The following is a 13,708-nucleotide window of genomic DNA, read 5'->3' as shown; positions in this document are numbered from 1 at the left end:
ATTTCTCGACAGAATAAATCAATTAATCGTTTTTGATTTGACATAAGTAGGTGATCCTAGGACCTCAAGATTTACAGCTATAAGCTAGCCACTATACCATCGACACATTCGTAACAAGTATAATAAATTTGGGAAAACTATTTTTTGTCGGTCATGCTGACCGCAAATATTTATCTAACGAAGTTATCTGAAATACATTTCATTTAATACCGAAGAGAATTCTGTAAATGAAATATGTATTTGAGAATCGCAAAATACTCACGAACGATTTTTTAAAAGTGCATTTGCTGTTTATATTTATTGAAAATAATAATGTTTTTATTTGTCTAGTCACAAGAGATCCAACACAATGCCAGTTCAGGAATCATTCTTAGCGATCAAAGCCTTGTCCTGCAAAGCGTGAACAGAACAGCATCAGGCGATTACAGCTGTCTCGCCCACAATAGTGAAGGCAGTGCTTCGAGTAACCCCTTCTCTTTACAAGTTAGATGTGAGTTTCGAGTAGTTTGATTGGTTTCGAATGATCGTTGAACCATGACTTTCGATTGCAAATCTTACTTTTAATATGTTGCAATCTTATTTTTATGATTATGATAAATTAAAAAACGAGAGGAAAAAAGCTATCAATTTAGTTTAAATATAATCTGTTTGTGTAGTAGTGATATTATTAATACATAAATATTTGACTCTGAGATAATGTATCTGTATATTATATAAACTAATGATTTTGTTTTCCAACAGGACACTAGTAAAATATTACTAAATAATGTAAATTATTTTTTTGTTATTGTTATTCATCTTGTGCTTAGTCGTGAAGAAAGACCTACATGTGTCAGATAAAATTCTGCCATATTATCTCTAGCCCACACTCTCCATAACAAACTTAATTAATAAATTATTTAGTAAATAATAGTTTTTTTTTTATATTTGTAGCGTTGTTAAAACCAATGAGAGCTTGACTTATTAAATCTGTACTATTTTATCTAAACTATTCTTATAAAAAAATAAAATCTTTAAATTTTATCACAGATGTTCCTACCTGCAAATTACCAGAAGTTGGTCAAGTATTAGGTGCACTAAAAGCGGAGTTGATACAATTATCTTGCATTGTTGACTCCAACCCTGAACCTTCTAACTTTGAGTGGACTATCAGCAGAGCTGGTGACCAGAGTGAAATACCTCCTAGGTAAGTTCTATTTTAAATGCCATATTCGCATTGGTGTTACTAATTAATAATTGGTTCAGAATTTTCGGAAAACTGCGAAAGTCAATAATTACGTGTGGAAAAAGTTCTTCGTTTCCAATCCAGGGAAACAATATTAACTTTATGTTTATGATTTTTATCATCATTTTTATCTAGCGCTCTACAGAAAAAAAAACATTGTGAGGAAACTGTATTTGTCGCACGAATTCAGTCACATGTGTTAACTATCCTCTTAAGTTGAGGGGGCGGCGTTGGCCAGCTCTTACGTGATGTTGCTTTACCTTTTTTTATGAACAATCTCTGCTCTTAAATATTACTTGCTGCTACATGTAGTGTAAGAAGATTTGACTTCCATATATAAAGTTATAACATAAAAAAATCAACACCCATAAATCGCAGAAGTGGCTATAATAAGATATGATCTCATAAGCCTGTGTTTGCAACGAATGGCTTCTGCGTGATACGATAACCAGCTACAGAAATCATTTTCAGAATTGCGTTTGCACAAACGTGATTTTTAAACAAGCAATATTAATTTTATTTATTTTTTAATTAAAAAATCAATTTATTATTATCATTTTCTTGTTTGTAGCTTGTATAGGATAAAAGGTAAAACATCCGTGCTGAATTATACTCCAGTTGAAGACAGAGATTTCGGTACGATATCCTGCATAGCTACTAATTCTGTTGGAAGACAGGAGACACCTTGTATTTACAACCTCGTTGCTGCTGGTAGAGTATATATTTTATATATGTTCGTGTATTCCGTACCACCGATCTAAAAATTGTCTTGAATCTATAATGTCTTCCTGTCTATCAAAATAGTTTTTCTATTATTTAAGTCGGATAATTAAATTTGTTAACCATGATAGTAGCCATAGCTATACATAGCCAGTACAGTTTTAAATAATAATTCATCCAGTACAGATATTATATATATATAATTATATATATATTATCCTTGATTCTTTTTTTGTGTGGACTTTATCTAAATAAATTGTTTTTTGTTATTTAGGTCGACCTACAGCGTTACAAAATTGTAGTGTGTTAAATCAAAGTGAAGATAGCTTGCAAGTGGATTGCTTAGAAGGCTTCGACGGAGGACTCCCACAAGTGTTTATTCTTGAAGTACTTGAGCTACCGTCCAAAATTGTAAGTAACACTTTGCATTTGAATAGTTAGAAGGTTATAAATCATTAAATTATCTTTCAAAGGCATTTGTTATTGTTTCTTAAAAGTTTTTTTTTAATGTAAGTCATATTATTTTTACCTACAACACTGGCGTGCTTCGTATCCCCACACATATGCAAGATTGTATTATGTGTTTGAAGATAATATTGCTTATCACTACATTCATAGAAACTGCAAGAGATAAAGTACGTTAAAAGCGAAACTTATATTCCTTAATTTAATAAGAACAAGCGTTGAATTTCAAGAACAGTTTTAACGTCCATTTGACGCTATGAAATTCAAATTTTTTTCATTTCACTGCATTGAGATTCAAGTTAGAATATTTTCATAATTTTCATTATGTACTCTTTATTTCATTTCAACTGAATAAAGTTACAATAATTTTCAGGTGATGAAGAAATGTATTTACAGTATATAGTTAGTTTTTTAAATTATCTCTGTCGTGATTACACTTACACACATAAACATGTAACAGTAATTCGTTGTTTCTACGAATAAATTGTTTTCTATTACATAACGATAGGTAATGGTCACAATGATATTCGATTATCTGTAAGAAGTCATGACCACTTTGGGTATAAGCCTCGTATAATTTTTTACATTACAATTGCCTCCACATATCCGGTCTAGCTAGGCCAGTTACAGTCTCTTCATATTTTGATGACCTCGTCGTTCTTTTGAACTATCTCTTGCTCTTTATCCATCCCTTGGAAAAAAATCCTACTCCATTTTGGTGCCTCTGTGGTCCGCGATTCGTTGCGCATGTTTTATTGCGACTATTGCTCTGAGTCTTGAGCATGATGTTATTGCTATTCTGCCTTACAATCAGTTTGATGCGTAAAATTAGATGTACGTATGTATAAATTACAGGTGTATATACTTTAAATTATACATAAAGATACTGTTATTCAGCTGCGTCTATATGCATTCAATTCTAAACATAATTTAAAACATACATCCTGTTATTCGTACTCTATTCCAACCATAACAGGAAAAAAGGCCAAATAAATACACAACTTTAAAAAGTAAATTGACGCGATATGATTGCGAGCTTGATTAATCTATGATGTTCACTATGGATTTGCGAAAAAATGGCGTTTTGAACGTCAACGAAATTGTTATCGGAATTTTGGAAATATAATTAAAATGACTTATTTCAGTAATTAAGTGTTGTATTATAAATAAATATATATTTGTCGTAAAATCTTAGTGATATATGCAAACCGCATGAAATACGTAAATCTAAGGTTTGTTTAACTTTTTTTCTATTTCCATTGGGATAGGCTATAGAATACCTTCTATTCTAAGGGGGTCACTGAAAATCAGCTTTGAACATTGAAGTTCTTTGGTGGGTATTCCCCCGTGTTTAACAAAATGAACCGTATAAACTTGCTTTTTGTCATATATTGTAACCGTTTATGTATATCTTGTTCTTTTTTAGTTCGTTTTATGTGTCTTACAGATGTGTGTATTCTATTCTTAAATAATATACAAAAGAAACATTACAAAATTAAATATGTAATTTATATCACGCTATATTACCAACGGTACATTTACTAATCTGACATGTATTGATCTCTCTGGTTTCCCATCAACCAATGAGCATCCTGATCAAAGTCAAATTAGTTAATCTCACTTTGATCATCGTTTCAGAAACCGGTGGTTAATAATTAGTTAAGCGTATTTACTAAATCATGAACGTGTAATGGCAATGGTTAGCAGCATTTATGCGGTCAATCGTTATTTCGATTCTCGGGATAACGAAACAATTGAGGCCATAAGGTGGTGTTTTAGGGATTTAATCGATTTAAAAAACAGAGGAGGTTCTTAATTCGTATTTGTAATATCATTTTGCGTCTAGTTCCTCCTATTAGTTTAAGTTTATATCGAAGGGTCTATTCTATCTATTCAGGAATAATTTTGAGCAGTTTTGAATTTTAGAGATTTTTTGCTTAATTATAGCAATAAATAAACAAATCTTAAAGACCTATTAAATAAATCGGATTCATACTTCAAACAATGTCTATCTTTTAAACGATTATCTATTTAAAATTCAATTGCATATGCTCAGAGTCTAATGGAAATATTTAAATTACGTATGCATTACTTTATTAAAGAATATATATTCCGCAGGTCCATGCGAACATAACTTCAAACTTCACTCCTAGCTTCGAACTGTTAGGGTTGGACAAAGGAATGAGTTATGCCCTCAATTTGTATGCAGCGAATGCGAAGGGTAGGAGCGAAGTGGTAGCCCTATACACAATCGCTGTCCAATCGCCAGATAAATATACAGGTAATTTGTCGTCTTGGCCGTGTGGGTGGAATACAAACATATTTTATTTTATTCATAAATTCCTATAGAAAATAAGCGGTTGTGAAAAATCTTATATTAATTCTCAGGAGTCAGCAGCCCATTTAACCTCTCTCCATTGATCACGTCACTTGTTGCAATGTTAGCGCTTCTCAGCGCTGTGGCGTGCGCTATTATCATAGCGGTGTATCGTAGACAATTTATAAGGCGACACGTGAAGCAACCTCCATCCACGTAAGTATGAACTTGAGATGAACTGAACTTGATGAAAATGTACGCGACTCATCTTCTGTTGTAAAATAATTTTTTTGAGATATTTGAATATAAATTAAATAGTAATCTCCTGTAAATATTCCACTGCTGAGCTAAGCCTCTGCCATTTAAGAGAAGGTTTGAAGCTAATTACACCACGTTGCTCCAATGCGGGTAGGTAGATGCTCATGTGGCAGAAATTCATTGAAATTAGAGACATGCACGAGATGAATTATAAATACAAATTAAGTACCTGGAAATTAATTGGTGCTTGTATTTGACACCGCAATCATCGGATAAAATGCATGCGTTCTGACCACTCGGCTTTCATGGTTCTTATTTAAACTAACCAATATACAAATCTCAAAAATATATAAAAATCACCTTAAAATTGTATTCACTGTTGAAAATAAATCAAATGTTAACTTATCATTATCAAAGTCAGTCTTCCTGATATATCTCGAGTTATACTAGAAAAATAAAGTGAATGATAAACACCGCTTAAACAGGAATGCTTTATACTCGGACGACAGTGTGGAATCCTTCCCCAAGAAAGATAATCCCCCGACGTACACCGCTTCCCCGAAAGTTGACTACAGCAGCCAATATGAGCTGAAGATGGACGTAGAAATGGACGACGATCCTGACATTATACCCGTCCAATTTGGTGAGTCATGTGGTTTAAAAGAAAATGGTGTCGATAGGGTGCCTATTTCTTACGACGAGCCTATAAGTCTATTAAATTACCTAACAACGCTATTTCGTATATATCAGACATGAGAAGCCACTTTAAAAATGTATGCGTGTGTATTTTGGTATTACACATTAGTATTGAATGAGTGATTAATGTTTTTTTGCATAAATGAATAATCTGTAATTTATAGAAGTGATAGATTAGTTTTTTATTTTCAGGGAATAATTAATAAAAATAAATGTTTTATTTTTTTTATTTTAGCATTCAATTGTTTGATTATATTATTGCATTTTTTATAATTATACAATTTTGTGTTATATCGTATTAGATTATGATATAGGTACGATATTTTGATAAATCGATTATAAATTTCCTTTCATTACGTCCTATGCGCTGCAATTTGATATGAAATGGTTTGATTTTCGTACATCAGAAAACAATTAATATAAAAAAAAAAAATTAAATAAATATTGGACAACATTACATACATTACTCTGATCCCAATGTAAGAAGCTAAAGCACTTGTGTTATGGAAAATCAGAAGTAACGACGGTACCATACGGTACGGTAAATATATATTAATTCTTATTGAAGCCAATTTACGAATTCAGTAATCCATCTAAAAATATTATGTGCTTACTTAAAGTTACGTTTATATTTTGGTGCAATGGTTAGTGCGATAATCACACGTTTTTTTTAATTATATATACTATGTTATAGAGGTAAAATTTGTTTGTTTATATGTAGGGGGTTATATCGCAAACTAATGACCCAATTCAAATATATATAGCTACATTATTCCTGAGTGCTAAATGGTGGTTTATTAAAAAACAGACCATGAGCCATCTAAGTAATTATATTTGTGTTGTAGATAAAAAACCAATTGATGAATATTGTAAATCAAAGTTGGGATTGGAGGATACTATGAAAACCAACCAATCCATTGCCGTAGCAAATAATGGGGTAAGTACAGAAATACATCGCGATTCTCTGAGTGGACATTGAGATATTGTTTGTTAAATCTTCATTAACAGTTAAAAGCGGGCGGGTTTCATTTATTTTTAAAAGTAAGTGGACTATCCGATGCTAAGTATATGCCTTCACCTTATGACCGAATCTGAAAGAGATATGAGGCATTCTTTACACCGTGCTTGTAATACACTGGCTTACTACAACAGCAATATAGAGTACTGATGTTCCATGGTAGAATAAAAGGTGCGTTAATGGAGTCAGATGAGCCAGATAAGTCCACCGAAAGCCCTATCACCACAACAATAGATAGACGCCACGTCATGGTCACCACTACCACACATTATCATACACGACATGGCTTCCATTAAGGAATTAGACACACTGAAATTGATATGTATGTTTAAAAGTAGAGTATGTAAAATATTTTATATTTTAATTCAGCAGCATAATAATGTATTTAATTATGAGTTTTATGTTATTGACACTGGCTCACTCACCTATCCCTTTTTGATAGGTGAGTATGCAACAATACAAAATATGCCTACTTGGCGGTAGAATATATGATGAGTAATTACCCAGGTAGACTCCCACAAAGCCCTGCCATCAAGTAAATCATGATAGAACGGCTGTTAAATAGTGTAAAGTGTGTCTGTATTTTGTTGAAACTATAATAAATAAAGAATAATAAAAGGGTGTAATAAGATAAGTGCCTTCAGCAATAAATATAAGAATCATAATCCTTATTATTTCTTCAGCACATATCATTCGTGAACCGAGGCGTGACAGCGAGGAGCGTTGACATCTCCGCCTCGAGGCACGAAGTCGTCACTGCCTCGAGGCGAGTGCGGGAATCCTGCATATAGGAACAGTAATTCGCTATTCAAAAATGTCGTACCAAAATTATGAAAAATGTAAATAAAGTATATTTTCTTGTGGATACATTTTGGTTAGAATGTTATGTAATAAGTTTTAATTAATATTTATGACTCATTAAGAACATTCGATCTAGACATACCTATTTATAGTTAAATGTGTACGATTGCCATTTAAGATAATGTCTTATTGCCTACGGAAAGGAAGAATTTAGCAGGAATTGTTATTGTATATACCTAAATTTTCCACGCTTCGTATGTGGAACTACCAAAGTCAGTCTGTAAAAAAATCTATGAGGATGATTTTAATATACTATTTGATTGTTGTATCAATTTGCAGATATTATATCTAAAACAATTTGGTCGAATCTAGCTGATTTAATGGCTTGTCTGGCTAATGGAAGCGCATTGTACGAGAGATAGAAATTAACTTTGAAATTAATTTTATGGTCAATTGGTTTGTTTTAAGAAATTACATTTTGTAACATTCAACTTAAAAAAATTAACGTATAACTCTGTCTAACTGCTTTTTCAAACACTGTTGTGAAAGTAGAGATAAGGAAATATTTAAGGGTAATTTTCACTATGGAATATAATATGTATGTTCTATTACATCCAGATATATAAATAAATATCACATGTATACTCGTGTCCATATATTATATATATTTCGACCCAGATTGCAAAATTGAGCTTATATCTCGAGAAATAATATACATTATATCCCACAGTGATAAGCCGGCTTTATTTTTGTCTGGTTGTTTTACGTAGTTACGAATACGTACATGTATTACGTCCTCTATATAAATTGTGCAATATATTTTTCGTCGTTAATAAAATATAATTCCCGAATCTTAATTAATATAAAAATACGAATTGCTTATTTTATATAGAGTATTTTTTAAGTTAGTTGATATGCTGATTTAAAAAATCAAATAATTCAACATCATGTTTGTGTGATGTCGAGATGAGTACTTAATTGGATTGGGGAGCGGTCAATTGTAGGCTATGACGTAATTTTATTCAAAATTGTTAAGAAATTGTGAAAAAACGAATATATGAGTTTCTATATTAAGGTTACCTAAATTGTAAGTTCGATATTTTTACAGGGTTATTTTAAAATTGTAGCAAACATTTTAGTATTTATATTTAGTATACCTTCGTTGCGCATTTAAGATCCAAAAAATCAAAAATCATGATTAGTATTCATTTACTTCGTATAAAATATATTTATTTTGTTGTAATTTGTAATTGGTATTCCATTTCATATGTGGATCAAATTTAATTTGGAAAAATAGAAGTGTTAATTTCTTTCCGATTCTGCTGTTAAATTGAAAATATAAATATTCTTTTTTGTCAGTCTAAATTAGTTTTTCCTTATTGGGTGTGCTAGAAGATTATTTATTTATAAGAGTAAATGTTACAAGTTCTCTTTTAACTTTCGTGTTTTATATCTGGTACGTATAAAGTAAAAAATAAATAATAAATTCGGAACAATTTCAGATTCGTAACTTAAATCTATTTATTTAACAATATTATATATTTTTTTTAGGAAAAAAATTCTCAATTATACGTATGTTTTTTTCATTTAAATAAATAAAATATATAGTTTATAACCCTGTAAAAAATTGTAGAAGCTTAGTGGCAGTTATTTCGATACAGCTCAACTATTTCTCAGTCCTTAGGAACATTTTACATTAAGACTAAATATAAGTCTTATAAACAAATTACCTTTAGCAAACAAAAGAGTCACTTAAGCCGGGTTATATGTTTATAACGAATCGTTATCAGTAACCGACCCACTAAGTTACAATCCGTTAACCGTCTATACGTTACGGACATATTATTTGAAAAGTATTTTGTAGAGACACTTTTGTTATGTGTAGAGTCAATTTTAGCAAGCATGGGTATTGGTCGTGAATAAAACAGGTGTAGAGAAATTTCACATTAGCTCTATAGTTTAATTTACTATACGTTTCCAATTCGAAATAACTGCAACATAATGTACAGTAGATAAGTAAATAAATACAACGCGTTGATTGTTAGATAAATAAATGGTTGATTCAATTGTTTTAGGCCAATTCGACTGACAACGTAACAGTGATATCGTAACAATGATTGTGAATGTTTTATTAAAATAAATACTTGGGTATTGTTGGGTTTTTTATTAAAACTGATACAAACCGATCCTATAAAATGTCGATTGAAAAGTGATCAACATTATCAGCCTGTAAATTCCCCACTGCTGGGCTAAGGCCTCCTCGCCTTTTGAAGTTTGGAGAATATTCCACCACGCTGCTCCAATGGATACATATGTGGCAAAATTTAGTTGAAATTAGAAACATACAGGTTTCCTCACGATATTTACCTTCACCGACGAGCAAGAGATGAATTATAAACACCAATTAAGCACAGCAAAATTCTGTGGCGTTTGCTCGTGTTTGAACCTGCAATTATCGGTTAAGATGCACGCGTTCTAACCACGGGGACATCTCGGCTCTTTGAAAAACCAATCGAAGGAGAGCGTCTCGAAAAGTCATCGGAAGAGCCTAATTGTTTTTTTAAAAGTAGGCAAATGGATTACATTTTGCTAAGTGGTCATCACTATACATAGACATTAGTGCTGCAAGAAATATTACTCGTCAATAATACTCGTATCCAATCATAAAAACTATGATGTTATGTTCCTTGTCTCTGTAGTTAAACTGGCTCACTCCTTAAGCCGGAACATTAAAACATAATAGTTACCTACTGCGCGTTCGAATCGAGGCAAGCGACAATGATTTTCATGAGTTTGCTTCTTTTATGCACTTTGCTAGCTTTTGATTTTTATTTTGTCAAAATTATTTTACTATTGATATTATTCGTAAATATTCAAACCCTGTTCCACGTAGAATGTTCAAAACTTCGCGAAGTCGGAAACTTAGTGTTACAAGTTTACCCGTACTTCGCGTGTTTGTGCAATATTTGTCATTATTATCTCAAATTCATCGAATTTGTTGTTAATAATATATAATATATTTGTTATTTTACATAGCATCGAATACGCGTTACAGTTTAATATTAGGTTAAATAAAAAAATAAATAAGACAAAATAATATAACTATAAAATAAAATGACTGCGATAATTCATTGTAGAACGCGAACGACTTGAGATTACATATCTACACACACACACACACACTACTTACTACTTACACACCTACAGAGATTACATACTTACATCAGATCCAAAGGTTACAGTGACAAAAGGTAATAACTATAAAAATATATAATAAATAAAATTTTAACAGCCTTACTATTTCGAGTAGCAAGTCAACACAGAAATGGTGGTGACTGGTGTCTTTACAGTTTAAACATTTATGTATAATCAAGACTCGGACTCAGAACTGCAAAAAGACTGCAATTTAAGGTTCAAGATGAATTATTGAAATAAAAATGTATTCCACTAAGGAATATTAATATTAGTATTATAACGTGAATTAGAACAGAAAAAGTTCACAAAACAAAACGTGGCCGTCACCAGTCGCGGGCTTATAATTACAGAAAACCAATAAATAAATATACATAATAATATAATAGATAGTATCGTAAATTAATTAATAATTTTCTTTATATGCGCCATGCACCCATGAGGGAGTAAACACCGACGGAGAGGGAGCATGAAGGCATAAGAGCGCTTCACGCCGTTTTCGTCACAGCTATGAGTCGGACTCAAGCTCAAAGCTTACCAATAAGTATATGTTTCTCAACATCGTCTATGTCAATCGCCTGCACAAACAATATAAAACCTATAAATCATAAAAATTTTTTATATGTTTTTTATAAGGTAGATAGGCTAATAATGTATCAGTGACATTAACTGGTCACTACTGAACAGAGACATTGGCATTGTAAAAAACATTACGCATTACTTACACACTCTTCATAACGGAACTCAACAACACTGGGTGTTGCTGTTTGGCATTAGAATATCTGATGAGTAGTACCTACCTAAACGGACTAGAACAAAGCCCTACAACCAAGTAAAACAACTCGGCACTGATTTTCAAAAGCGTAGGAGCAACGACTGCAAATGCGAGTAGCAGCCAAGCAGTCAATAAATCCTTTTTGGGGCAAGGTATCAGTTTCTATAATAAAATTCCGTAGAATTTTTTTAACTTTGCCGTTTCATAAATTCAAACCATTTGTAAAAAATACATTGGTAAAGAAGGCATATTATTCGATATAAGATTATATAGATGATAAAAAAGCGTGGAGTAAATGCTTGTTGACAATGTTGACTTCCAGGCAAGATATATTACATAAATATATAATTGTATTTAACTAACATGACTATATTTTTAGATGTTGAAAAAGAGTAACAACTGAGTTTCTTGCCGGTTCTTCTCGGTAGAATCTACATTCCGAACCGGTGATAGCTTCACTTAATGACGATTCAAATGACGATTTGATTTGAATTAATAAAGTAAATCCACATTGATAAGAATACCCTGGCTATGTTTCTTGAATAATTATGAGGATTGAAACTATGTACATAATTTTATCTACCTTTTATTTTAAAAATGATATTATGATAATACTGCACATACAATAGAGTTATTATTGCTGAAAACGCAGAACGCTGTATTTGATGGCGTTGGATAGTAGCTTACAACACAGGCTGTGTTAAGAGTTAGCATACTTTTTATCCATATAAATAAAATTATTCTCAGTAAAATTAATGAATAAAATGCCGATTGGGGCTTATTTCATACTTTAATGCGAGTCGGTGGAATTTATTTCAAAATTTCTGTTATCGCCGTCCGATTTCCGGTCAAATTTCGTCTCAACGGAGGGCAGCACTGTGCAACGTGAAGTTCCTAGGAGTCAACTTCAGGGATACGCTAGCGGAATCAATTACTTCGGAACAGTGCTTTGGACAGTGTAGACGTGTCTTTGTTGCTTAGTTATTACAAAGTATAATAAGTTATAAGTGTGTATAGTGTTGTATTGTGTTGATTAATAAAGTAGTTAATATCAGAAGTGGTGAAAGTAACAACGCCCAGGATGCCTCGTAAACGGCAAAAGAATAGGAATCCATCACGGAGGCACTCTTCAACTTCTAGTACGATATCATCATCGTCAAGTAATAGCGCTGAAAGTAATTATCACCGCAAAAGTAAGAGGCACCGGCACCGTTCGCCTACTGTGAGTCAAAATATATTATTATCGTCTGTTATACCTGAGTTTGATCCCTTGTTAGATGATGTGAATATGTGGATTAATGTTATAGAAGCAAACGCGGGTAGTTTTGGCTGGTCAGATCAAATGATTAAGTATCAAGCTCTCCAAAAGTTACGTAATACTGCAAAGACTTGGTACGATTCCCTACAAAAAAACGAAACTAGTTGGACTGATTGGAAATGGAAAGATTGGCGTAATAAACTAAGAGATACCTTTCAAATTAAACGTAATGCTTATCTTTTGCTTAAAAAACTTCTGGAAACCAAACCGATGGAGGGTCAATCATTATACGAATTTTATTTCCAACAAAAGGGTAGAATTGATAAATTACATTTAGGGTTTACTGAAAGTGATGTAATATCCATAATCGTGGGTACAATAGGCGACAGTAATTTATCTATGGCGGCGGAAGCAGGTAGTTTTAAATATTGTGACGATCTGGCTTCTTTTCTTCATAGTAAAGTTCATGTAAATTCAAATTTTAAGCAGACGTCATATAAAAATACAACTTCTTTTCAAAACCAAAAATTGCCTTACGTAACTGATAGAAAAACTGAAATAAATATCGATCCTTCTACAAGTAAAAATTCGAATAATACGTCGTATAATTTAATAACTTGTTACCGTTGCGGTCAGACCGGGCATAAACGTAATTTCTGCTCTATTCAAGATAGTGTAAAATGTTCACATTGTAACAGAATTGGTCATTTGGAAAAAGCTTGTAAAAGCAAATCTAAAACTAAGACTGAAAACGAAACAGAGGTTAAATTGTTAAACATACCCGCTGAAAAAAATAAATTTTATAAAACTATTTTTATTAACGGTAAAAGTTGCAAAGCTTTTATAGATATGGGTAGCGATTGTTCTCTGATTACTCCAAATATAATTAATAAGTTTGGATTAAAAAGTTATCAACTCAATAGCCCAATCAATTTAGTTGGATTTACAAAAACAATTACGTTTACAGTAACAGAGGCTCTGGA

General features: G+C 32.0%; 1 protein-coding gene across 2 annotated transcripts in view; it reads left to right on the top strand.

Annotated features, from left to right (window-relative positions):
• The window catches only part of LOC125070868 (nephrin-like), a 52,308-nt gene extending 43,646 nt beyond the window's left edge, over positions 1-8,662 (top strand). Inside the window, exons 9-18 of one of the 2 annotated variants that reach the window (XM_047680866.1) lie at positions 331-490; positions 1,030-1,186; positions 1,797-1,936; positions 2,220-2,356; positions 4,529-4,691; positions 4,799-4,943; positions 5,471-5,628; positions 6,527-6,618; positions 7,383-7,538; positions 7,840-8,662. In XM_047680866.1, coding sequence (XP_047536822.1) covers positions 331-490; positions 1,030-1,186; positions 1,797-1,936; positions 2,220-2,356; positions 4,529-4,691; positions 4,799-4,943; positions 5,471-5,628; positions 6,527-6,618; positions 7,383-7,490 — 1,260 coding nt within the window. In that variant the 3' untranslated portion in view covers positions 7,491-7,538; positions 7,840-8,662. Of the gene's footprint in view, positions 1-330; positions 491-1,029; positions 1,187-1,796; positions 1,937-2,219; positions 2,357-4,528; positions 4,692-4,798; positions 4,944-5,470; positions 5,629-6,526; positions 6,619-7,382 lie in introns of both variants that reach the window. The other variant, XM_047680864.1, reaches the window with a different exon arrangement.
• Positions 8,663-13,708: the final 5,046 nt, after the last annotated feature.

The sequence above is a fragment of the Vanessa atalanta genome, chromosome 18, assembly GCF_905147765.1.
Source record: "Vanessa atalanta chromosome 18, ilVanAtal1.2, whole genome shotgun sequence".
NCBI classification, from domain to species: Eukaryota; Metazoa; Arthropoda; class Insecta; order Lepidoptera; family Nymphalidae; genus Vanessa; species Vanessa atalanta.
Note: the sequence above shows the minus strand (reverse complement) of the source record. Positions and strands in the feature narration are given on the sequence as shown.